We start from the raw sequence: 23365 nt of genomic DNA on the forward strand, positions 1-23365 counted from the left end.
ATTACATGAATATGTGAACCAGTTGAACAGATGGCTAGCCAGCGATATAGCATCATCTGTCTCTGTTTTCTGAAACTTGAACCCGTCCATTTCAGATAAGCATGTCATAACCAATAAAAGAAGAAGGAACGGAACGGAACTTCCTTTTCAGAATACGTGTAGCAATGATTTGGCGAAACCAATACCGTAACCGAAGCAATAGCTCTTGGCAGAGAAAACGGCAGCTAGCTGTTGGCCGGTTTGATTTGTGGGACCCTGTTTTTGTTTCCTAAAGAGTAAAGAACAACAACGCGATGCCAGTCATCAGTTGAGTCGTCGTCGTCGTCTATGTTTATCTTGATCCTAGATTAAAGTTAGTTTAGGCCGCGATCGATTCCCTTTTTTTTTTTTGGCGAGGAACAGTGTGGAAAATTTGCCCGATCCGTCAGGCCCAGTCGGCTCACTAACCCAACAGATTCTCTACATGGGCCAGAACCCAGAAGGCCCATCCACACGCTCGCACTTGCACACTGTGACACATTCCTACCAACCATCGTCGTGGTCAGTCGGCACGCAAAGATGCAGAGCAGCAGAGGTGCAGATTTCTATATATCTCCCCTCAGATCCTGAGTGAGAATTAACATACGTGGAGACGCAGAGAGTTTCAGACCACCTGATGATCATCTAGGCACACATCACCTCAGCTCGATACACACAAATGTCCAGACAGACCACCTGATGATCGAGCTAGAGCAAAGCACACAAACCTGTAGCTATTGTGATCCATCCACACCCCGGCAGCTAGTAGTTCTCCACACACAACTAGCGCACGACTTGAGATCGACGCGTTATTCTCTCTCTAGATCTATATAGCACTAGCAGGTAGCAAGTTAGCAACAGCTAACTGACACAAGATATAGATGATCACCGGCCGTGCGTGCACCTAGAGGAAGCCTTTGCTGGCGGCGGCGGAGTCGACCTTGATGTGGTACCCGAGGTGGAGGGCAGTCTGCAGGTGATGGTGCTCCTGCTGGCCCTGCTGATGCTGCGACGACGACGACGCAGCAGCAGCAGACGCGGCGGCCATCATGCTGGCCTGCGCCTGCAGGTAGTAGCCGCGCGGGTCCAACGACGCCGGCAGCGCTTGCAGCTCCGTCGTCGCCTCCGCTACATCCGGCGGCGGCGCCATCTGCTGGTCTTCTGCCGCCTCCTGCTGAGCTCGCTCGGCCTCTGCAACCTGTTGCAAGGTGCAGCATTGTTATTACTAACCATTCAGACACCTGTTCGTTCGTTCAAGATCAGGATACTGCTACCACTGATCAGTTCCCTTAGCTTCCTGAATGTGACTGTAGCAGTGATCGGTAGTTCAATCAATACCTTGGCCCTCAGGAACATGTTCTCACTCTGTAGCTCTGCTTCCTGTACATACAGATAAGATAAGATCAGTTTAAAGAGGAGGGTTCTCAACCAAAATGCACGTAGAATTTCCACGTCCATGTTTCATACAAAATACAGGAGGAATATTATTGATAGCAAATTAGCAATGACATAAAGTTCTGAGTTCGTTCTTGTGACGACAGCTCCGATCGAGTGTCCGAAGGATGAACTTACCCTTTTCTGCATGTATTCGATGTCTGCCAGCAGCAGCTCATGCTGAAAAAGGAAAGACCCCCACTGTTACTCGTACGACCGCGTTAAAATCTTCAGTGGAACAACTTTATCTAATGGCCTGTTGATCCATGCATGTTTTACCTTCTTGGACCGGATTCGACCAATGCCTCTTTCCAGCCTGCTTTCAATGCTCTTGAGCTCCTTTGCAGTCATATTGCCAATTGATTCACCCATCAGGTGCCTGACAACAAGTAGAATTGAACAATTAAATACGTTGCAGTATCTATATATGGACGACACGAAATAAGTGAGAATATAGTTAACAGAAACTAGTAGTTTGGTGGCTTAAATTACCTGTTTGAATTCTGCAAGGTTTGTATCTGCTGATGTAGTTTTGCCGCTTCTTGCTGAAAGTATTGCTGTGAAAATTCCAGCGCGCAGAAAATAAAAATGAAGCATTCACAATTTTCGCAAAAACAACGTGTTAAAAAAATCGAGAGAAAATAATTGAGGCAATTCTTACATGGGAGTTGACATCTACCACCGGAGCTGTCCCCGAAGTGCTGGCAGAGGCTTTCTTGTACCTCTCAATTGTCGACCTTACGCTGATACACATGCATGCTAACTATTGTCAAATAAAGTCAAGCTCTTGCTAATAATCTCCCCAGTTTCATCTTTGCGCACGTATGTCACAATTGTGTGGTCTGGTTAGAATTTAACAAGCTTTCACAGAAAACAAATTCCAAAACCCACTGAAAATAAATATATTACTAATAAAAGGATTATGTATATAGCCGAACGAAACCAGCTCCTAGCTAGTTTCAGGTACCATTTTTTTATTTGGCGTATTAGACTTGTGCGTGTATTTATTAACAAAAACAATATATAAACTGTGTTCCCAACTAAATTTATTTATCCTCATCAATTCTATTTTTAAAATAAATGATTATGTCTAATTGAACAAGATAGTGAAGCTTTGGATATTGTGTCTTGTGAAATGAAATACATAAACTTAACAAGTTAGGGCAGGGTACTTCAGAAGATGTCTGATCTCTTTCGTTGAAATCCTATAATATCAATAGCAAGGAGAAAAGGAAGTCCTTGTCGTCCCACCCAAATACACCAATGTAGTAGCATAAACAATGCAGGAGTAATTTGCATGTGTGTGTGTTTATACATACATGTGTTTTCCATCCTGGGACAAAACATTCTTCCGGGTCCAGGCTTACAATAAGTACTATATATACGTTGCACATAGAAAAGATGTAAATAAAGACCCAAATAACTTTGTTAGATAATGCACATCATTTTTGAATGGTCGAGTCCAGGGAGGTTCTCGTTGCAAAAACACACAAACAGTCAAGCGTTCTTTAACTCGTTAGCACCACCAGGGAAAGGGGGCAGGGAGAACCTACAGTTTCCATCTCCATGCATGATATACAGTGCACTCGAGAGTCGAGAGAGACGTCTGTGCAGTGTGCACATGAAATGAAAGAACCTTTTCAGGGAGGCCCATAAGCATGCATGTGATGATTCATGAGTGGATGCATGGCAAGGCATGATAGATGGAGTTCCCAAGGGCTAGAACTTGCAACTGTGGAGCTTGGGGTTATACTAGAATAATATCTCTTGTTTCGTGCATGAATGAAAAGGAGATCGACCACGGTCCCAAACTATCACGCACACAAGCAGTAGGCTCTTCTTTAATGCCAATTGCACAAATTAAATGCAGATGGTACCAATTGCGAGCGAGTACATATATGTATCGCCATACTTACTAAGTCATTATGCTTATCATGACGAGCAAAATGATGGGTCATCAACAACTTTAAGTTGTTCTGCATTGCATTGCATTGACTCATACAAGTGTGCTAAATAGCCATATGTAATTAACCAGAAATGGAGTATTTATCGTCAGTATTATTGCAGTCGAGTATTATATTCAGATCATCTCTAAATAAAGTGATTGATCAAAGTTCAACATAGTGGCTTATATATTGCTGATGATCGGCTATATTTTCAGATCATTACTAAAGTGATTATTGCTCAAAATTTAGCATAGTGCTTTTTTATGATGCCAAAAATCCCAGAGGGAACTAAATCATAACTAATCAGTGGGGTTCATGAAAATACTCCCTTCGTTTTCTTTGAAAGTAGTCATAACCGTATTGATAATGCTCATCATATGCGCCTTCCATATGCATGTATAAGTTGATGCAACTAGGTAGATCCACGCAAATAACGTTGTACCATCAATTCATGATCTACTTGCATCTTCAAAGCTAGCTGCATATATATCATCTACGTACAGTTTTGTTTAATTGAGCAGGAATACAGCACGAAATGAATGAGAATTAGCCAAGACCACCGTAACTTTAGCTTTACTGATCACCTGTTACTGGAATATTCGTAGAGGCGGCCTCGGCTAGAGAAGATGACCAAAGCGATCTCAGCGTCACATAGGATGGAGAGCTCGTACGCCTTCTTCAGCAGGCCGTTCCTGCGCTTGCAGAAGGTCACTTGGCGGCTCGTGGTGTTCTCAATTCTCTTGATCTCAATCTTTCCCCTCCCCATCCTCACGCACAATCCTCACACAGTCCCTTCTGTAAGCAAAAAGTATATGGTCATAAGAACAATTTGTAGATCATCTATCATCAGTAGTATATACATGAGAAACGTGCAGTGCATGATATATTGATAATGGTCAGTAGTTCATGCGAACTTTTCACTTGATCATATTGATGAAATGTTAAGCTTAAGCTAGATATAGGAATCAATCAGAGAAATAATATAATTTCCAACACAACATAACTGACCGGATATAAAAGAAGACAGAGATACAATTAGCAGCTTAGTTTAGAGCTCTAGGTTTAGTTTTGATGTAGCTGTACTGAAATTGATTAAGCAGCAGCATAATTTAACTGTATGCATGTTAGATATATATGCAGGTCTTGAACCTAAAAGCAGTACAAACACATTTCCCTGGCACACGCATACCAAGAAGCATGTAACTCCTTTTGTGTTTACTTGAAGGGGAAATCATGGCAGAGAAAAAAGAACACGCAAAGAAACTTCAGCAATTCAAGGTTCAAGGTTCGCAGCTACCTGCTTTATTAGTCTTCAGATCAAAGTAAGCACATATGTTTCCAAGAAGAAAATAGTGAAGAAGCCTAGATCTGAGCGATATAGTTAGCTAACAGAAAGGAACACGGAGAGCTAGCTATCTCAAGGAGGGTAACAGCATATATCCGGCAAAAGAAAGGCTCATGGACATGCATGAAACAAGCACGAGCGCGTAATTAATCGATCGAGAAGAAAGCAAGAAAAAATACACCTGAACAAACTAATAAGCATAGAATCGCAAAGAAATGAAAGCACACGCTGCAAGAAACGTTATTAGCCACAAGGGCAACCAGATCTGAGGCAAAAATAGCAAGCCAAATCCAACGAATTTACACGCGAAAGATCTAGCTACTCATCAGACACAGCTGCTGTACCGCAAACTCTCGTCGCAGGCTCGCAGTTCTTTACAGATCCTATTTGCGGCAAAACTGAAGCTAACCCCAAGAAATAGCAGAAAAAGACATGGAAAATGGCCCGGAAAAGAAACGAGGGCAGATCCATGCATCGATTCACACACAGAGCTAAGAAACGCATCGAGTACTGCGTGTTCTTACCGATCGATCGGCCGATCTGATGAATGAATGAAGGGATCGAGCTGGGGAGCTGGGGATCAGGGCTTGCTGGGGAGCGATGGGACGGGGTGAGGAAAAGTTTAGGGCAGCTGCATGGAGAAGCCTCGGGCGCAGCGTGGTTTCCTTTTAAAGAAGGGGAGTGGTTGTGTGCCGCTGCCGCTCATTCGGTAGCTCATGGCGTGTGCGTACATATGCATTTTGGCCCCTTCAATCTCCTCTTTATTTTCAGAAAAGCTGCGTGACAAAATACCAATTAGAGTTACTGAGTTAGTACTCTCCTCATGGCGTGTGTACGCGTACACATGCAATTTTGTGGTGAGCAAGATTGGCCATATTGCACTATATAGCAACAAGCTTTTCATAAAGCATTGAGGTTAGGGCGCATCGTATTGTAAGGTTAAGAAACCGTGGAGTGTGCACGCAAAACTGTAGTCACAAATCTTAAGTGATGAAACCAAAAGCCATGGATCGGAGTTATATGTGTTATTAGTCGTAGGGGTCGATGTGTAATCTAGCTCCTATTAACCATTTTTGCATCTCGGTTCAAAGTCATACATTTTGGCAGGTACTAAAATGTCCACGTGATGATCCTGTCAAGTACGTACTAAGCACACCACTATTCTTAATTCTCTGAATGTTCTCGTAGCCAAAAACGTGCAGAAGCCTGCATGCACACCAAGAACAGCCCGGGACTGAAGCTTTTCGCATGATAACAAGCAGCTTACTACTAGCCGTGTGCATATTCCATATAGCTAGGCACGTACGTGCCTGTGATCAGTACAAACAGCAACACTGCTACTGCTGTACTGTCCTGTGGCCAGTACGTGCAGCACAAGTAGTAGACTCTCCGATCGGCCCTGAGTCCTTTCCTGGAGGGCTCCTTAGATTCACACTTGCCGTTTCGCCACAAAGCTACAGGCACATCACCCCGGACTGTTTCGAGCAGCCTGCTCGTGTTGCAAGGCTCGCTGCAACTTTAGAACCTTTATCTATTTTGAGGCGGCACATCAGGCCGGCCGGGACCAAAGTGATATATATATATATATATAGCTGCAACTGCAACCTCCAGAAATGCAGAGGTGGCACACGCATTCTACACACACACACACACACACACACACACACACACACACACACACACACACACACTCCATGATTTCACCTCCTGACACATTTGCCCTGCATTTGACATCCTTTAGCCAGGAGATGGACCACATGAGTGTAATGGGAGGCCAATGGCATCCACCACCCACCCCTGCCTGATTCTTGCACAAGTTTCCTCTGCTGCTCAGCAAAGAGCCCATTGCTTTGAATGGAAACCTGATGTGTCAAGAAATGGACCTTTGTGCTTGGAGATGGAGAAAGACCCCTCCACCTACAGCCCTACCAAATTATGGGCGCATGTGGGCCATGTGGTGCAGTATGCTCTGTCTAAATTAGCAAGCCCATCATCATTATCAGGCAACTAAAGTTTAGAAGGTAGGCCTTTGTTAGTTATCTGTCCACGCAACTAAGGTGTTAATAAGGTGCATTAGCAATGCTTAAGAGATGGGGAATTATCTGCAAGACTCCAGGTTTCCATGCCCTTCCATCAGGACAGCGGTTACAAGCCAAGTAAAAAACAAGTCAAATTTTGTTTACAGAAAACACAAATGAACCAGAAGAACTTGCGTGTTGGAAGTGCAACATCTGCACATACTAGACTTAAAATGTCTATCTGGATGGACATGTTGCTTTCAGGTTGTCATTGTCAAGGGATGGGAACAACTCCATGAATGCTGCCTTTCAACAAGTGTGAGACCGCCCAAAATCCCAAAGCAAGTTTCGGTTATGGAGAAACTGTCTTGCTATAATCTCAACACTAGAGGCCAAATCGGCCGGTCTCGTATTTCAGTTGGTTAGAGCGTGGAGCCGAAGGTCGCGGGTTCGAAACCCGCCGGACCACCGGACCTTCAGCCTTTGTTATTTTATTTTTAAAAATTTTTCTGTTTGCTTTTCCTAAGCACAGCATTGGGTTTTTAAGATATTACTTTGTTTTCCTTTTGCAGAGCCGATAATGTATTTTTCTTTTTCTAAGCAGAGTGAGCATTTGGTATTCAATTATCTTTCTTATTTTGTTTCAGTTTTCGGCTATCATAGCAATGGACATTTGTATCTTTTTTTTTTGCGAGCTGACATTTGGATCTAGTACTTGTGTATTGTGTTGCCTAAGTACTTGGAGACTATTGTTACAAAATGATTGTAGTATATTTTATTCTTCGCACTTATTTTTCAAAAAAAGAATCAAAATTTTGATTTTAACTAACATCTCAGTACAACCGGAGTGTTACAAATAGTGCAAGAGGAAGCAGGGCCCAGACCCCAGCGACCTGTACTCTCTGCTCCCGATCTCTCTCTGTTTCCACGCCAACCGGAAGGCCGAGCCACCAGCCCCCTCGCAGCAATGGGCATGTGGGCCCTCAACCTGAAGGCCGGTGGGCCGTGCCTCACGCCGAGGCCCCAGCCGGCGACGTCTTCTCCCCTTGCCGCCGCCACCGGCGAGATCGGCTCGCTGGCTGTGGGGCTGACGAGGTGGAGGCGGCAGCCGGCGCGGTGGCCGAGGCTGGTGGTGAGCGCGTCGGGGAGGAAGAGCAAGAGCAGCCGAGAGGACGGCGACGAGTCCAAGGAGAAGGCTTCCTCTTCTGGTAGGTCCTATTGCCCGTGCTCTGGTTCTGTGTCGATCGGCGCGATTGGTGAGGGATCTAGGCCATTTGCATGTGGGAAGTGGTCAAGCGTCTGTAGATTGGGTGCGGATTGAAATGATTGGCGCTAGGTGATGAAATTGCCGGTTGAATTTATGTGATCTTTGCATCGAGGTTGGTATTGGTTACTGTATGATTTGTGATGCAAAGGTGTACCTGGCTGTGGAATTCTAGTTGTTATGGTTCATGAGGTATAAGGTAATTTGGTATAACCGTGGACGTGGTCCATTTGGAGTCTGAGGCACTTTTGGTGAAATTTGTGATTGAAAATTACTTCATTGCAATAACTGCACTGATCTCAAATTCTGGATGTATAAATTGTGGAGTTTTGATTGCTGCATTTCAGTTTTCCAGCCACAGTGTTTTATTCAGATGTGCATTGCTTAATCAGCATAACGAACGAGTTTGATCTCTCTTGACTTCTAGTTATATACAACATTTCAGTTGAAAGTGCCTCACCGACCAACTGCGAAATTGGGAACTTTTGGGTCATATAGGCCTTGTTTAGATGCACTCAAAATTCCAACTTTTTACACTCTCTCTCCATCACATCAATTTTGGGACACATGCATGGAGCAGTAAATGTATGTAAAAAAATAACTAATTGCACAGTTTAATTGTACATCACGGGACGAATCTTTTGAGCCTAGTTAGTCCATGATTAGATAAAATTTGTCAAATACAAACGAAAGCGCTACAGTGGCACTGTTGCAAATTTTTTGCAATCTAAACGGGGCCATAGTGTTGGAATTTTTCATGTTTCTTTCACTCTATATCAGATAAATACATTATTGTTGCATTCTAGTTCTTTGTTGATGTGATTATTATCTTAAAATGTTTGGTGGAAAGGCTGTTCATTGCCTGTGTTGAGCTGGTGAATTCTGAGATCTCATCTCTGCATGCAGGAAAAGGTGATGCATCTACTCCCAGTGGGGATGCTTCCAACTGGACAAGCCAAAATCAGGGTGAACCAAAATCAAATGACATGATGTTTATACCTAGCAACTTGTCATATTGGCGAGATGTGAGAGCGAGCTTTGTTATTCCAAAGTTGGTAAGACCAAACGTTTTGTACTAAGTTTTTCCAACTGTGGCTCCATTATCTTGCTGATGAGGCCAAAATATATAGATTTAGTTGATCTGGTCTTTGCTATTTCATTCATGCTAGAATGTGTGCCAAAATATTTTGACAGGCATCTTTAGTCTAGCTCATTTAGTGAATATAAAAGAATGACCTTAGAATCTGAAATGAAATTTCATTAAACTCTGACTACCATTTTACCTCATCTGCATTCATTTGTTAGCATCTAAAAGAAAGGAAACACAGGATCAATTTCTGAATATTTTACTTGCACTGTACAATCACCTAACACTGTACCTAAATGTTACAGCTTCACCATCACACAGAATGTATTTTATTCCATTTTCCATTTTTTTCCATATTCATTTTTTCCATCTTAGACTCTTAGTCAATATCATTTTTCTCTGATTCCCCCACTGACTTTAGACTGACCTCAGTTGACTAGAACATTTTTCTCACTATCACATATGTGCGGAATTTCTTATGGTCCTCACTGCAACTATTCATTTTCCAGTTCCTGTTAAATTTCCTAGCTAGCAATGTAGATAGACAAAAATGGGAGTTCTTTTAACCTTAAACAGCATCATACTGCTAGACAGATCCCATTACGTAGTGTGACAAGTTTTTCAGTGCCTTATTGCCAATACGTCCCAGTGTCTTATTTACCTTTTGGTTGTCCCAAATATTTTTCATTTTGTCCTGTATATTCACTTTATGACTGATGTACTTATCAGACCCATTTATTTTTCTCCTCGTTTAGCAAAGCAATAGGCTGTCTCTACCTGAAGCTAACTGTCGTGTTATTTAAGAAATCTCTTATTGACTTGGTTCGATTTATTTTTTTAATTTGTTCTTATCCTGTATTCAAACCAGGAACAAACAGTAGATGCAAATAGTCCACCACAGACAGCTAAGGATGGACAAGTATATCATCTTCCCCGGAAGTGGGCTCATTCTATTCCTATGCCAGAGTCTGGATGCGTGTTGGTCGCTACAGAAGAGCTTGATGGCAATGGTACCTTTGAGAGGACTGTCATCCTTCTCCTAAGTCTGGGCTCAAGAGATGCCTACGATGGCCCGTTTGGTATCATCCTGAACCGTCCACTGTACACGAAGATGAAACATGTGAACCCATCCTTCGGCGAGAGAGCAACCCCTTTTGGCGATTGCTCTCTGCTGTTTGGAGGCCCTGTCGACATGAGCCTGTTCCTGATGAGGACTACCGAGGGAAAACCAATCAAGGGGTTCGAAGAGGTGGTACCAGGCGTCTGCTTTGGTTTCAGGACTGACCTGGAGAAGGCTGGTGCTCTGATGAATAATGGTGCGGTGAAGCCTGAAGACCTGAAGTTCTATGTGGGGTATTCTGCGTGGGATCACGACCAGCTGCTGAGTGAGATTGACGCAGGATACTGGGTTGTCACTTCTTGCAGCTCAGGCTTGATAACCGACGCCTTGACGATGGACCCCTCCTGCTTGTGGACTGAGATTCTGCAGCTGATGGGGGACCAATACTCGGAGCTGAGCCAAAAGCCGAAGCAAGATGGGGCGTAAACTTTGCTCATTCGCAGCGTAGTTTGCCACAACCTTTGTGGTCAATTTGTACATAATCTTGAGTAATTCCAGCTGGCTTCGTAGCCGGTGTGATTGCTCTGCTCTACGTAATTGCATCAGTGGACTGTTTTGCTTTGTTTTACTTGGTAAAAGAACGGTTAGCAGTGGTACATGAGCATGTGTAGCTGAAATTTCCTGTTTGTATACCGCCTCTGATGAAACTCGTGCTGTAGCCTGAATGTACCTGAAGAAATTTGCCAATGGATGTGTCTTATCTAGTTGAGCTTTCGTGTGGTCCAGAAACAAACATCTCAAGCATGCTTAGTGGCAAACTGCCAACTGATGCAACTCTGAGATACCGGTACAATATGATCTGACCGTCCGTGTGCTCTCCAAAAGGGATTTGCCCCCTTTTTTCTGTCAACCATGAAGGCAGTGCGAGGCCAAGATATGGTAGAACGCGTAAGGCCCAGAGTTTGGGACATCCGCGATGTCGACAGGAAGGCATCACAGGCGTGCTCTGCTTGCCGGTATCCGCGTGCAAGTCCCCGTCTGCCCTTTCCTTCGGCACGGCACGCACGCTTCTCTTTCTGCTATCTTGTCGCATACCTATCTCATCTGTTTGACCAAGCCTTCGTCCACCATGTGGCAAAAAGAAAAAAAAAACAAAAGAAAAGGTTACCCGGTTAATTTCTGACGTTTATTCATGGCAAGCACGGAATGATCTACAGCACGGAGGGTTATTTCCTTTTGCAGTAATTGCCAAGTTGGAGCTCGAGTGTTCAGGCTTCAGCTGTTCCGTTCAACGCAAGCTAGACGGCTAGACTTGTACTAGTATGTTCGTGATGACTGTTACTGCATCTAGCCCAGGTTGATGCAGAATTACTACAGCAGTCAGGATCCCAACCGTCGACTCTGACTGCGTTCTCCAGAACCTGCAGGAACCTCTCTATCTTCTACTACGTACACTCACGACCAAGTCGAGGAGCGAAACCACGGCAGCGTAGTAGTCGACTTCACCTCAACATCCCCCAGTAATAACAAGTACTTCAAGTCTGCGGCCAGGTCAAAATTTAACGGTCCTCGGTAGGTGGTTGCGTCCAAACCCGTTTTTACCTGCCAAAGATGGCGCTCGCTGCATCCGTTTTACCTGCCATTGAATTTGACTGGATGGGTTCGCTTCAAGTCACCATCTCCAACTGCTCGGCGCTCGGGCGGTCGCTTTGGATTCCAGGCAATGGAGCTGGCCATTCAGACCAGCTCAGGAATGAGCAAGATGCTTTTGCGTTCTGACTTCTGACTGATGAAAATTTGAAATAATTTCATTGCTTGACATTGAACATTTGAAATGTGTCTTTCTCCTTTCATCATCTGGTTTATTTATGCATTTGGCAATGGCACTGTACGTGCCAAAAAAAATATTCACTGCATTAGTTAATTTCAGTTGTATCTGTTGACTAGTTATTACACCAGAACCTCTATGTCATCCACGCTAATCTCCCCGGAGACAGGATGCTGCTGCTCCCTGCTCGCGCCCGCACTGTTACTGGTAGCACGCGCGCGGCTCGTGTACGCGTCAGCGTCCTGATCGCGTGGCCGTGCGCTCGGGCCGCCGCCTTGCGCGTTGCCAATGCCGGTGCAATCCACGTGCCCGTGCGCGGGCGCGCGAGCGCCGTCCCGCGCCGCCACGAGCTGCGCGTCGGCGGCCATGCCGGCGTCCGACGCCATGCGCTGCACGGACTGCGGCGACAGTCGGCCCGCGCCGGCCCCGGCGCTGCCGACGCCCGCGCCCGCGCCGTACGCGGCCGCGGCGCGCTCGGGGAAGTTGAGCGCCGCGACGTCGCCGCCGCCGGCGACGCCCGCGCCGGCCCCGCCGCGGAGGAAGTAGACGGCGGTGTCGTGCGCGACGGCGGCGGCCTCGGGCGTGGCGTAGGAGCCGAGCCACAGGCGCCCCCGCGTGCCGGGCACCCGGATCTCCGACACCCACTTGCCCCACCGCCGCCGCCGCACGCCCTTGTACCCGCGCCGCCGCTCCGCCTCCTGCTCGTCGCCCCGCTCCGCCCGCCTCATGGCGCCCGCTGTCCCCGGCGCTCTTCTGCCGAGCCTCCTGGACCTAGCCTCGCCCTCCCTCCTGAGATGGCTTCAAAGCTCGCGACTTGCGTTCTCGAGGTGGCACCGGCACGGGCTGACCTTCGATCTGCACGGACGGCGTGTATTTATAGGTATGGGAGGTCAGCCCCCGAGGTGAGTTGACCTTTGCTGGTTTGAATTTTGACATCGAGAGAGAGAGAGAGAGAGAGATAAAAAAAGAAGCAGCTGGAGAGTGGACGCGTACTGTAAGGCCGGCAGCCCGGCACGGGGACATTTCTGGTAGTGGTGGGCGGTGGCTGGCATGGCGGGCAGGTCGGTAGAGGTGCAACGCTCGCAGCTGGGTCAAAATTTTCAAAGGGGGCCAGGTCAGTCAAACTTTGTGCTTCACGGCCACTGAACGTGCGTCAGCTCATGGTGCTCCAGGTAGGCTCGCCGTCATTTTCGGCTGCCTTGTTACGGGAGGGGAGCCCTCTCCTCACAACCATCCGGAGCTAAATACTCAGTAATATTCTTTTTGCAGGGATTAAAATTCAGTAATCAGAGATTCAGAATCCAGGTTACTGAATTCAGAAGCCAGCCTAAGCACGGTCTGATTCTTGCACCCAAGAACAGAGCACTGTCTCGCAACCTGCACCAAGCTTCTTGTCTGTATTTCTCATCACCCATCAACCATCCCACAGTGATCTTTTGTTGCATAGTTTCGTGCACATGTAATGTGAGGGTCTTGGGCTCTTGGCGTTTTGACGAAAAGTTCCCTTGCAGACCGCTGAGAGTGCATCTTTGATCGTGCGTCTCTTTCACTTTCAGCGACGCGACAAAAGGGATGCCGGCCCCAAGCGCACTAAGCCCCTGTCCCACCCCAAGGACACGTTCATTTCAATTAGGCAGGCACCATATCTGAATATCTGAAGCATGTGCCATTAGCAACTTCAATTCTTGCACGACAAACATGGAATGAAAACCTGTGCCGAATTAAAGCCGAGTCGAGTCCATTCCGAGCTGAAGTCCTCTCCGAAAAGGAAACGGACCAAAGGCGGTCAGACCCTTCCCTCTCGGTCTGGCAACGACAGAGAGCTCTGCGTATCATCGGTATGAACACGACGGTTTCTGGTTCATCCTGTCCACACCTAATCTCTGAAGAGCAAATCCGTGCCCTCCAAACGAGAGATGCTGGAAGAGCAAAGAAGATATCACGCTGCCTGCTGCCACGTGTTGAGCTGACCACACGCCCACACGCCTTGGAAGAAAGTTTCTTGCTGACTTCCGCCCGGACCTTTTGGTTTGTGTGGCGTAGAGCATCGCTGCTACAAGCACAAGCACTGCGTGGTTACCAACGGCCTGCAACCGGCCTCAGGTCTGAACACCGGTGACTTTTATTTTCTACAGTGTGTCCCATGTAAATTTTGATGAAGTATTTTACCTGACATTCTTTCTGTTCTAAATTACCGTTGATTTTTAGCTTTGCCTAAATCAAACTTGAATAACTTTAACAAAATTTATAATAGGATGTACCGACATTTACAACATCAAATCGGTTTTAATAATTTCATCATTAAATACGTATTGATTGTATACCTTATTAGTATCGGAGAAATTAACATGACTTGTGCTCTGACACTTCTTTAGTATACGAAGATAAAGATGGACACGTCAGGCTCGCAATCATCCTGCTCCTTCCATTTCAAATTATAGCTTGTTTTGGCAAATGCCATAGACGTCGTTTATTTTCATTGACAAGCTAACGTACAAGCAGGCAGAAGCTGCTCAAATGCCAATCTTATTCTCAAGTTATTTTCTTTGGTAAGAGTTGGGCCGGGACTCGAGTCCCGATCGGGAAACAGGCAGCCGCGCCGTGCCCGTGCACTTCTCCGTCCGCAGGCTAGGCATCCATAAACATCGGCGGGCGGGCTGTGCAAAATCCGCGAGATCCACCGATACGCGCTACAGGCTCCGTCCCGAATCCCGATCACCTTTTATAGTTTGAAGAAGAAGAAAGAGGCGGCGGCGAGATCAACCATGGAGGAGAGCACCAACGCGCCTGCCGGCGCCGGAAACTGCCCGCCGCTCGGCACCCTGCCGGTGCTCGTGTACGACCACGGGCGGGGCCCCAACAACCGGCAGACGGCGTTCGCCATCGGCGACGAGAGCCTCCACACGAGCGTCGTGCCGGAGCTGGCGAACAACTACTACCACGCGACCCCGCACGGCTGGGTCCTCCTCGTGGCGCCAGGGCCGTCGCCGTGCACCCGCCTGTGGGATCCCCGCTCCGGGCATGGAGCGCGGGCTGCCCGAGGACTGAGAGTGCTGTCTATCCGACGCGCCCACCGCGCCATCGTGCATCGTGCTCGTGCTGGACATAAAGAAGCCCAGGTTCCTGTACTGCCGCGTCGGCGACAGCCTCTGGTCGGTGCATGAGTACGACATCGGCGACGAGAAGCTGCCACCCGAATACGCGCCGCCAAGAAAGCTCGTCAGCCAGCAGACGGCGGCGGTGGACGGGAAGTTCTATTTCGGAGAGACCGGAAAGCTGGGGTCATCGATTTCTCGCCGGCAACGCCGGAGTTCAGCTACATCGACCGCCCGTGCCCCGAGTTCCCGGACGGATGCAACTGCCTCAACGAGCAACTGGTGGAGTCACGCGGGGAATTGTTCAGCGTCTGCATCTGTCTCAAGGGATTCACACCCGAGATCCTGACGGTGCGCGTGTACAGGATCGACCTGATGTCAGGGCGGCCAACTCTTTCCAAGGTGGACGACCTGGGCGATAGGGTGTTCCTGCTGAGCTACACCAACGTGCAGCTACTCTGCTCGGCGAGCATGGGGTCAAGGGGAACCGCATCTACTTCAACCACAATGCAATGGGGGACATGGACGGTGGGCTGCTCTGCGTCTTTGACTTGGACGACCAGAGCTTGAAGACTGTGCGGCCGTGCCAGGAGATGGCGGAGCTTCTGCGCAATCCTTTCTGGATGCTGCCGACTGATCAAGACATCACCCGGGAATATTAGCTAGGCTAGAAAAGTAGTAATATTGTAATACTAGCAGCATCAACCATCAAGAATGTTCAAACTTTTTTTAACACAGTGTGACTATTAGCTTTTTTGTAACAAAACAAAAACACACAGTTATGGAAGAACCATTATCACCCAAATTGAATTTAAAATTACATCCAAATGGCAACAAGACCAAGCACAAGTTCAATTCCAAAGCAATTGACGTGTCCCTGGTATGTCTACTAAGACAGTGCCTAAACATACCCGCTCACACAACATGACATAGAGTGCAAATTATAGATTAGAGGCCTTTACCTTATTAACAAGTTCATCACATAGAGTATTAAGATTTGAAGTTCTGCACAAGAGCTACACATATAACAGATCCATTAGCTATCTTACCAAATAAACATGCTAGACGAGTACATTGCAAGTACGTGTATGGTTCCATCTAGTGCATGAAAAACATAGAGTATGCAAACGGATAGTTATTATGTGAACTGACATAATGTTGTCGACACTGCCCATAAGATGCTACAAAAGTAAGCTTGATCGCGTATCAACGATTCGTCCTCATTGTCAATATTTGTGAGAAAGTAGAGAAATACGGCTTCATTCTCACCTGCAACAAAAATTTAGATATAGTGCATTCTAGGTATGAAGATGCTAACAAGACGTTGCTCAATTTGATAAACATTGGGATTTTATTAAAACAAAGATAAATGTTTTTTACAAAGAGGACCAAAGCTAGGCTACAGTAAGAAAAAGAAAAAAAAGGAACGCTCTAAAAGAACAATTACACAGCATTAACCCAATCTTCCATTACCGGGACCAGACTTGGTTTAGCCCTAAGGATGGCCAAAGAGAACTCAGCTTTGAAACACATCTTGCAATTTTCCACTCCAAGTCATTAGGATGATGATTTCCATAGAGAAAGGAAGCCTCAACTGCTGTCAAATTCCTTTATTTTTTTAAAATTACATAGTACAACTCAGACACTCACAACGCACGCATACTCATGAAGTCTTTTGAAGATATGCAAGGCTTATCTTATTGCTACGTAAAAGATACCAGTAGTACAAGAATATCCATAGAATATTCAGGAATTCTGATTGCAAATTTCAATTCAATAAATACATACATTTGCCTGTGTACGTGGTCATAGCTCAGCTGAAGCTGAATAGTTATCCTGAACTTCTTCTCTACAGTATGTTTGTAGGTTCAGTGAAGAGGTGAGCTCATGAGGCCCTCGGGTGCCAAAGGTCATGCTAAGTGTTGAACTCTTCTACCGCTCCTTCCGTTCCAAATTGTAATTCGTTTTGGTAAATCTAGATATATAGAAAATTGTAGTTCGTTTTGGTAAATCTAGATGTATAGAAAATTGTAGTTCGTTTTGATAAATCTAGATATATAGATTTTATTGTGCATCTAGATATACATTATGTTTACCTACATAGCAAAAAAATTATGTATCTTAATTTGCCAAACCGATCTACAGTTTGGAACGGAGGAAGTAGGAAAAAAATTACCGACGAGGGTGGCCAGGTTGGCAGTTTTCAGCTTGATTAACGATTTAACGGTGACTTTTCCACGGTGCTACATAAACTTCGGCGAACAACAACTTCCCTGACACGAAGTTTGGGAATATACCGGGAGGAGGGGAAAAAAAGGGTTTGGGCTTTCGCAGAAGAAGTTTGGAAGTTCCCGTTGGATCGAGCGCATACGACACGGAGTCTGATTATTGCGTCTACAAATATCGAGCGCCGCGGGGCGGGGGCATCCAAACAGCGCCGCGCAGATTGCCCTCAGGTCTCGGAGTAAGCACGTTCCCGGCGAATCGATCGACCGTCAATGGCGATGCCTCCCATGGAGATGACGAGCACCGTCGCCGGCGCATCGGTCCAGGGCGGTGGCGACCGACCGCCGCTGCTGGTGTACGACCACGGGATGTTCCCCAACAACCGGCAGACGGCGTTCAGCGTCGCCGACCAGCGCCGCCTGTTCACCCACGCCGTGCCGGAGCTGACGGAGAACAACTTCCATGTCACAACTTTCACGGCTGGGTATTCCTCCATTTCTGGTAGCTTGAAAATTGCATCATGTGGCTTTCAAATCATGAACCGAATGTAACAATTTAAATTGAAACAGATATGAAAGTTTGGCCGTTAGGCCACTTAGAACACACAAAGTAATAAAGATTCAAAGAATATCAAGTGCTGCAGCCGCTAACCAACAGGAATAACATGACCTGTAAGCTTCTGATATATTAACATTGCAGTTATTGGATATATGCTCAAAACGTACAAAATCCCTTTTAACCCAATTTCAGCCACAGGTTTGCGAGTTTTAATTGATTTCTGGACTGTAAGACAAGCAGTTTAATTCAGAATCTCACAAACTGAAACGTTCTGAGTCAATTACTGAGACAAGTTTGGAAATGTTTCTCATTCATTCAGTGTATATGGCATATAAAATTACAGGTCGTTCCTCGAAGAAACAGCATAAGTGTAGATGACTATCATGTTACATACGCCATACAGGAAAAAGAATGAACAAATGAACAAACACGCCAATGGTAGCAGTTAGCATCATCGCCGTTGGTTTTCCCCTCGTTCTAATATACATTGCCTCAGTTCAGAGCCTCATATCATCGCTGGATCAATTAAGGTTTGGTACTTAGTCTTGCATTCCTCTTATAGTAGTCTCAATACGGAAGGTTGATGAAAGAATCCGAAACAGACCATCTGGGTTGTCTGCATGAACCTGAAAGGAAACATGCAAATAATCAAACTTATGGTTTGTAACTTTAGCAAAAAACGCAGATGTCAAAATACCCAGTGCCCAGCATCTTCAAGCACGTGCATTTCAACTCCACCACCCTCATCTGCAGCTAATTCTTCTGCAGTATGAATTCTTTGCAGGTCTTCAAGAGCCCATCTGTGCAAACTCCGTTCAGCTTTTAGAAAGTTAATATGAACCCCCCTTGGTACATTCTCTACAATCCTCCTGAACGGTGCAACATTCAATTAGTCACATATCATAGTTTCTTAGGATTATCTCAACTGGCATTGATGAAGATTTACCACAAGTTAGTATCTTCATAAGACTTGTACATCTCGGAGATGCCATTTAGGTCAAAAGTCCACGAAAAGCTTGTAGATGATTGCTGACCTAATGGACTGCTCCGACGTAGATTTGTGGCCACCCACTGAAACAAAGAACCAACCAAAAGAAAAGGAATCCCTGTTGTTTCATTGGAGAGAACAAAATAGAGTTGCTTAAAATGGCGTCTTAATGAGCAGATAGTATTCAACCATACCCGTGCAACATCCACAGAAAATTGTTCTTTAACAAGAGCATCAACAACCTCCTGCTTTGAAGAAACCTGGATTTCAACAATAAATGCAAAAAAAAGAACCATAAAGCAGTCACCCAGCACCAAAATGTATAATAGTAAGTATTTGTTTTACAATATAAGTTTTAAAGGCCAACCTGCTTAGGCATTCTTCTGAGGAATTCAATAAGTTCTGCAGGGTGATCTTCGCCATCTCCTCCAGCACGAACTTTGCCAGGAGTAGCATCAAGGACCCATGCCTTTAGAGGAATAGAATATTGAGAAAATTACCACAAAAGAGAAGAAATAATATCTGCAATCTCATTTCCACTACACTAATAACATGCAGAAACTAGAAGTAAAGCTCACTCTGACAGGGCGAGCAAGTGGTTTTGCAGCTTGTTCTACCATACTCAGGGCCACTGTAAAGGACATTTATGAGAACCAAGACAAATTTTAAGTATTTTCAAATGTAAAGCAGTCCATCTCTAAAAGGTAAAGACACAGAAAGATAAAAACCTTTTCCACCAAAGCTGTGACCAACCAAAACCCGAGGTGTTAGCCTGAGCTGCACTACCTGTTTGGATTTAGATAAAGCAAAAGATAAGGGAGCTGAAAAGGAGTGAACAACTGAGAAATAACAGATAGCAGTAAGTAAAGCGTAGAAGTTTCAAAACAGGTGTAGTACCAGGCCACAAATAACTTTGTAATTTACTTCATAGTGATGATTATTAAATTACAGTAACCTCAAATCTGCATTTTATTATATGATTCTGATGTGTGTAAGATGATACAAAGAGTTAGGCGAAGTCACCAAACACTTGGAATACAGCCTGTCCCCAAATGCATGAAGCTAGACAATAAAAATGAATTTGCAGATATTGTGCAAGCACAATGGACATATATGCAGTTTATTTTCAAACAAGGTACACATCTTGTTCTTGACCAAAAATGAAGGTTGAAGACATTAGAAACCAAGGGGCCAAGGCACAAATTGCAAGAAGCTACAGACCAGCTTTAGAACATCAAGAGCAGTTGAGGCAACAGTGTGTGGTCCGCGCTTCTTCAGCGATGCTGAGTCACCATGGCAGCGCAAATCAACCAAGAGAAACTGCATGAAGAGAACAAATATTCATCCTTGTTAGTTTCTGCATTGTTGAGCAATTCAGACCATCATCAGAATGATAGATATAATGACCTGCCACATAGGGAATTCCTGAGCCAACCTCTTTGCAAAAGATCCTTCGCAGACAAAATACTTTGTTAGTAACATGGTTCACAAGCAAAACATAAAGGTATCAAGGTTTTTTGCTCAATTTCAAACTCATAACAAAATGTGAAATGTGCCAATACACGATGAAGGCAAATTACAGGCACATATTGAGCACTGTTCATTTACCCCAGTTTTTCCTGCTCCCAAGGATGCCATGAAGGAGAACAGCTGTTGGTGGATCGGGTATTGATTTGTCCATAAATGAATTCCACTGCACCTGAAGGTAAGTGTTGAATGTGATTTATCTTGAATTCTTGATGAACATTTCAACATTGAGCTAGTGTTATAACTAATGACCGATCATTGAAGTGAAAGCAAAACTTACAAGGCTCCCTTGGACAAGTTCATAGGCCTGCAGGTGAAAAGAAAACATTTGTTAGCACAAGGGTGGAGGGCTCATCCCATACAAATACTCAGAAAGCTTCCATACCAGAACTCCAGCATGCTTGTCAACATCAGGTTGATAAGCAATTCTTGTGTCAGCCAAGGCCATTTGAGCACAATTGCATGGAGGGCACACCAACGACCTTGAATTCATATTAGACGACATCAGCAATCGATGGGTATAAAAATTCTCCTGAAACCAAGAGGCAAATGTACAAACACAGAAAAGTTGAGATTCTGTTGGCTATAAATAAATGAGACAATTTGGGTATAAAACAATAACACATGCAAGCAAGCAAATGTTCATGTAATAAAATTTTCTATGTTGTAAACTCTTCATCACAACCCTGCTTGAGCTCCAGATCTACCTCCTATTGCGTCATATGTGTTTTGTGGACTAAAAACACCAAGACAGAACAATATTATAAATACGAACAAGTGTGGCATATATACTCTTTAGTTATGGTCATAGTAAGAAATTGTTTTGCAGTTTAGAACTCCCATTTATAATTGCCAGCAGTAGACATAAGTTTATCACAGCAAACACTTAAAGAGCTTTAAACTGATCACAGAAAACTTAAGTTAACCACATTAAACAACATTGATCGCTACAGCAAGCACTTATAATTGCCACAGAATAAATTAATGACGTCACTACAGCCATAAGAAGACGTAACAATGACTAATAAGTCCATAACCGTACCCTAAAGCTTTCCTCCTTGTAGTGCCTCCAGGTGATATATCACATTTTAGGACAATCATACGGCAACAGAATGAGACCAACATGGTCCATGCTATGAAATCAAACAATCGAAGCAAATCGGTAAAAATGCATCAGAATAACACTTTGCACACTTTCAGTAGCAGTGAGATTCTGCAGTGAAGCTGACCCAGTTGCATCTGCATTAGGCCGATCACCAATTCACCACCCGCCACTTCACACCCACAAAATTGCACCAAAACCTCCTGTTTAGCTTGAACCCAACAACGCGATGCGGCAGAACCCATGACCCGACCCAGCATTAGCTCCTACAGCCACGACCACGGCGAGCCAACACAGAACTATTTTGGCCACACAGACCAAGCGAAAAGAGCCCGTACCTCCCGTGGCCGCGCCGCGCGAACCCTAGCACCCCGTCGCGGCGCGGAGAGGGACGCTGCTCCGAGCGCGGCCCTCCTCGCCTCCGCGGGGAACGCGCGCGGCGGCGCCGCCATCAGATCACCGGCGAGTGGGGGTCCGCAGCGGGGGGCGGCGCACCGAGACGAGCCAAATTGGCGTGTGGATTTTCGTTGTAATAAAAATGCTCGATTTATTCGCTCGTTTTCTTGTGGTGAGGAGGCAGGCGGAAAAAGGTGGGGGCGGAGAACCCAAAGCTCTAGAGGCTGGCGCGCGGGGCCCAGGAACACGTGGCTGGTCCGCGAAGTGACTGACAGGCGGGGGTTGGTACGGGGAAGATCTTCGCCGCGGCGTATCTGGTCGGTGGGCGGGCGGGCTGGGACCCGCGCGAGCCGGGGGCGGCTTGCGTGCGTCAGTGCGTCGTGGGGACGTGGCGACCGGACCAAGCCGTGCCGCCGGCGCCGGCTGGGCCGCGGGCCGCCGTCCCTCTGCCTCCCGAGTCCTCTGTTCTTTTTTTTTTGAAGTAAAAGTCCTCTGTTCTCGTGCTCCGATGATCGCTTTTGCTCGCGTGCACACTGCACACAAAACCATGCGCCGAGGGCCGCACGCCACCGTCGTGCGCGGCGGCGTGCACCGTGCTCCGTGCACGGCAGGCCCGGTGGTGGCTGCGCGGCGCTGCTTGTTTCGATGCTCCGTGCCAAGACGACTGCACGACGGGCGCCGCGCGTGTGCCGTTTGTCTGCACGCAACAGTCCGGGAGCGGCGCGGCGCGCCCGACCCCGTGAACCTGCCGAACTCGCGCGCGGGCTTTCCACGCGCGCCGCCGCCTGGCTTGGCCTAGCCTCTAGAAGGCGAGCACGCGTGCCGGTGGCGCAGCTCGGTCACAAGCCACTGCGCAAAACAATTCGCGCGGACACCGGCTCGCCGCCCCGGTGGCCGCGGGTCTGAGCTTGCCCTCGCAACTGGTTATTGATCGGCTTGATTAGCCGATTGCATTCTGACCGAGACTGGGCAAGGGCACCAAGCTGGCCTGTAGCATTCCGCATCAGCATCACAGCAGGCCAGCAGCGAACAGTCGATGAGCCGCGCAAATCAGAACGGGGCCGCTGCCAATGGCCTCCCTTTCCTGTGTTGTTCTAGTGGGCTAGTGGCGGCGGACTGCACGGCGCGGACGACACAGTTGAACGGCTGAAACCAAGCGCTCGAGGTCATCGATCTTGCCAGTGCGGCAGTGCGAGACCTTCGTTCAGAACGCTTTGTCGAAAGGGAATTCACAAGTCCTTCCTGACCAACGGTTGTTGTTGGGGGGGACGATGAATCTAATGGAACCAAGAAGCAAATTAAAAGAGTTCTCTCTGTCTGTTTCTCCAGTCCTTCGTTTGCGTCTGAATGCCGACACGGCGTTTCGCTGTTCTTGGTCTACTGGGTACGATCGGTCGGCGTTGCTGGTAGCTCGCACGTCACGCTCAGCTCTCTGTCGTCGTCCTACAAACAGATGCACCTAGAAGTATTAAT

The 23365-nt window shown here is 46.4% G+C and overlaps 5 protein-coding genes and 1 pseudogene across 6 annotated transcripts; 3 read left to right on the top strand and 3 right to left on the bottom strand.

Moving 5' to 3' along the window:
• Nucleotides 1-922: 922 nt before the first annotated feature.
• On the bottom strand, nucleotides 923-12763 carry LOC112894008 (MADS-box transcription factor 21-like). The gene is made up of 8 exons (XM_025961562.1): nucleotides 12750-12763; nucleotides 3983-4165; nucleotides 2114-2195; nucleotides 1945-2009; nucleotides 1732-1831; nucleotides 1591-1632; nucleotides 1357-1398; nucleotides 923-1216 (listed from the first exon to the last, which is right to left on the bottom strand). The coding sequence occupies exons 2-8, from the start codon at nucleotides 4162-4164 to the stop codon at nucleotides 923-925; spliced, it is 807 nt and encodes a 268-aa protein (XP_025817347.1). The 5' UTR covers nucleotide 4165; nucleotides 12750-12763.
• On the top strand, nucleotides 7660-10936 carry LOC112894005 (UPF0301 protein Cpar_0662-like). The gene is made up of 3 exons (XM_025961560.1): nucleotides 7660-7969; nucleotides 8932-9080; nucleotides 9981-10936. Exons 1-3 carry the CDS (start codon nucleotides 7729-7731, stop codon nucleotides 10656-10658), a joined length of 1068 nt encoding a protein of 355 aa, XP_025817345.1. The 5' UTR covers nucleotides 7660-7728; the 3' UTR covers nucleotides 10659-10936.
• LOC112894007 (ethylene-responsive transcription factor RAP2-10-like) lies at nucleotides 12050-12949 on the bottom strand. The gene has a single exon (XM_025961561.1). It carries the CDS (start codon nucleotides 12726-12728, stop codon nucleotides 12123-12125), a length of 606 nt encoding a protein of 201 aa, XP_025817346.1. The 5' UTR covers nucleotides 12729-12949; the 3' UTR covers nucleotides 12050-12122.
• Nucleotides 12950-14691: 1742 nt separating this feature from the next.
• Nucleotides 14692-15315, top strand: LOC112895631. Its single transcript, XM_025963609.1, has one exon. It carries the CDS (start codon nucleotides 14766-14768, stop codon nucleotides 15162-15164), a length of 399 nt encoding a protein of 132 aa, XP_025819394.1. The 5' UTR covers nucleotides 14692-14765; the 3' UTR covers nucleotides 15165-15315.
• On the top strand, nucleotides 15180-15757 carry LOC112895632 (annotated as a pseudogene).
• A 2406-nt stretch (nucleotides 15758-18163) lies between these two features.
• On the bottom strand, nucleotides 18164-22029 carry LOC112895635 (abhydrolase domain-containing protein C22H12.03-like). 2 transcript variants are annotated; one of them, XM_025963611.1, is made up of 14 exons: nucleotides 21624-21781; nucleotides 21437-21527; nucleotides 20780-20876; nucleotides 20675-20701; nucleotides 20476-20566; nucleotides 20275-20318; nucleotides 20089-20187; nucleotides 19596-19653; nucleotides 19446-19498; nucleotides 19235-19336; nucleotides 19062-19127; nucleotides 18826-18950; nucleotides 18577-18748; nucleotides 18164-18505 (listed from the first exon to the last, which is right to left on the bottom strand). In XM_025963611.1, exons 1-14 carry the CDS (start codon nucleotides 21754-21756, stop codon nucleotides 18419-18421), a joined length of 1245 nt encoding a protein of 414 aa, XP_025819396.1. In that variant the 5' UTR covers nucleotides 21757-21781; the 3' UTR covers nucleotides 18164-18418. The 2 variants fall into 2 exon arrangements, with proteins under 2 accessions (XP_025819396.1, XP_025819397.1); XM_025963612.1 differs by lacking the exons at nucleotides 21437-21527; nucleotides 21624-21781 and adding an exon at nucleotides 21835-22029 and having other exon boundaries at nucleotides 20780-20926.
• Between the last annotated feature and the right edge of the window lie 1336 nt (nucleotides 22030-23365).

This window comes from Panicum hallii, chromosome 5, assembly GCF_002211085.1.
Source record: "Panicum hallii strain FIL2 chromosome 5, PHallii_v3.1, whole genome shotgun sequence".
In the NCBI taxonomy this organism is placed as follows: domain Eukaryota; kingdom Viridiplantae; phylum Streptophyta; class Magnoliopsida; order Poales; family Poaceae; genus Panicum; species Panicum hallii.

Coding starts and splice junctions, on each gene's coding strand:
- LOC112894007 (XM_025961561.1), bottom strand. CDS start 12,728: ATGAGGCGGGCGGAGCGGGGCGACGAGCAGGAGGCGGAGCGGCGGCGC.
- LOC112894008 (XM_025961562.1), bottom strand. CDS start 4,164: ATGGGGAGGGGAAAGATTGAGATCAAGAGAATTGAGAACACCACGAGC. Junction 2,010..2,113: donor TGGTAGATGTCAACTCCCAT/GTAAGAATTGCC, acceptor GAATTTTCACAG/CAATACTTTCAGCAAGAAGC. Junction 1,217..1,356: donor ACATGTTCCTGAGGGCCAAG/GTATTGATTGAA, acceptor ACCTTGCAACAG/GTTGCAGAGGCCGAGCGAGC.
- LOC112895631 (XM_025963609.1), top strand. CDS start 14,766: ATGGAGGAGAGCACCAACGCGCCTGCCGGCGCCGGAAACTGCCCGCCG.
- LOC112894005 (XM_025961560.1), top strand. CDS start 7,729: ATGGGCATGTGGGCCCTCAACCTGAAGGCCGGTGGGCCGTGCCTCACG. Junction 7,970..8,931: donor GGAGAAGGCTTCCTCTTCTG/GTAGGTCCTATT, acceptor CTCTGCATGCAG/GAAAAGGTGATGCATCTACT. Junction 9,081..9,980: donor GCTTTGTTATTCCAAAGTTG/GTAAGACCAAAC, acceptor TATTCAAACCAG/GAACAAACAGTAGATGCAAA.
- LOC112895635 (XM_025963611.1), bottom strand. CDS start 21,756: ATGCTGGGTCGGGTCATGGGTTCTGCCGCATCGCGTTGTTGGGTTCAA. Junction 20,877..21,436: donor ACAAGGAGGAAAGCTTTAGG/GTACGGTTATGG, acceptor TATGAATTCAAG/GTCGTTGGTGTGCCCTCCAT. Junction 18,951..19,061: donor TTTCTGTGGATGTTGCACGG/GTATGGTTGAAT, acceptor TCTTTGTTTCAG/TGGGTGGCCACAAATCTACG.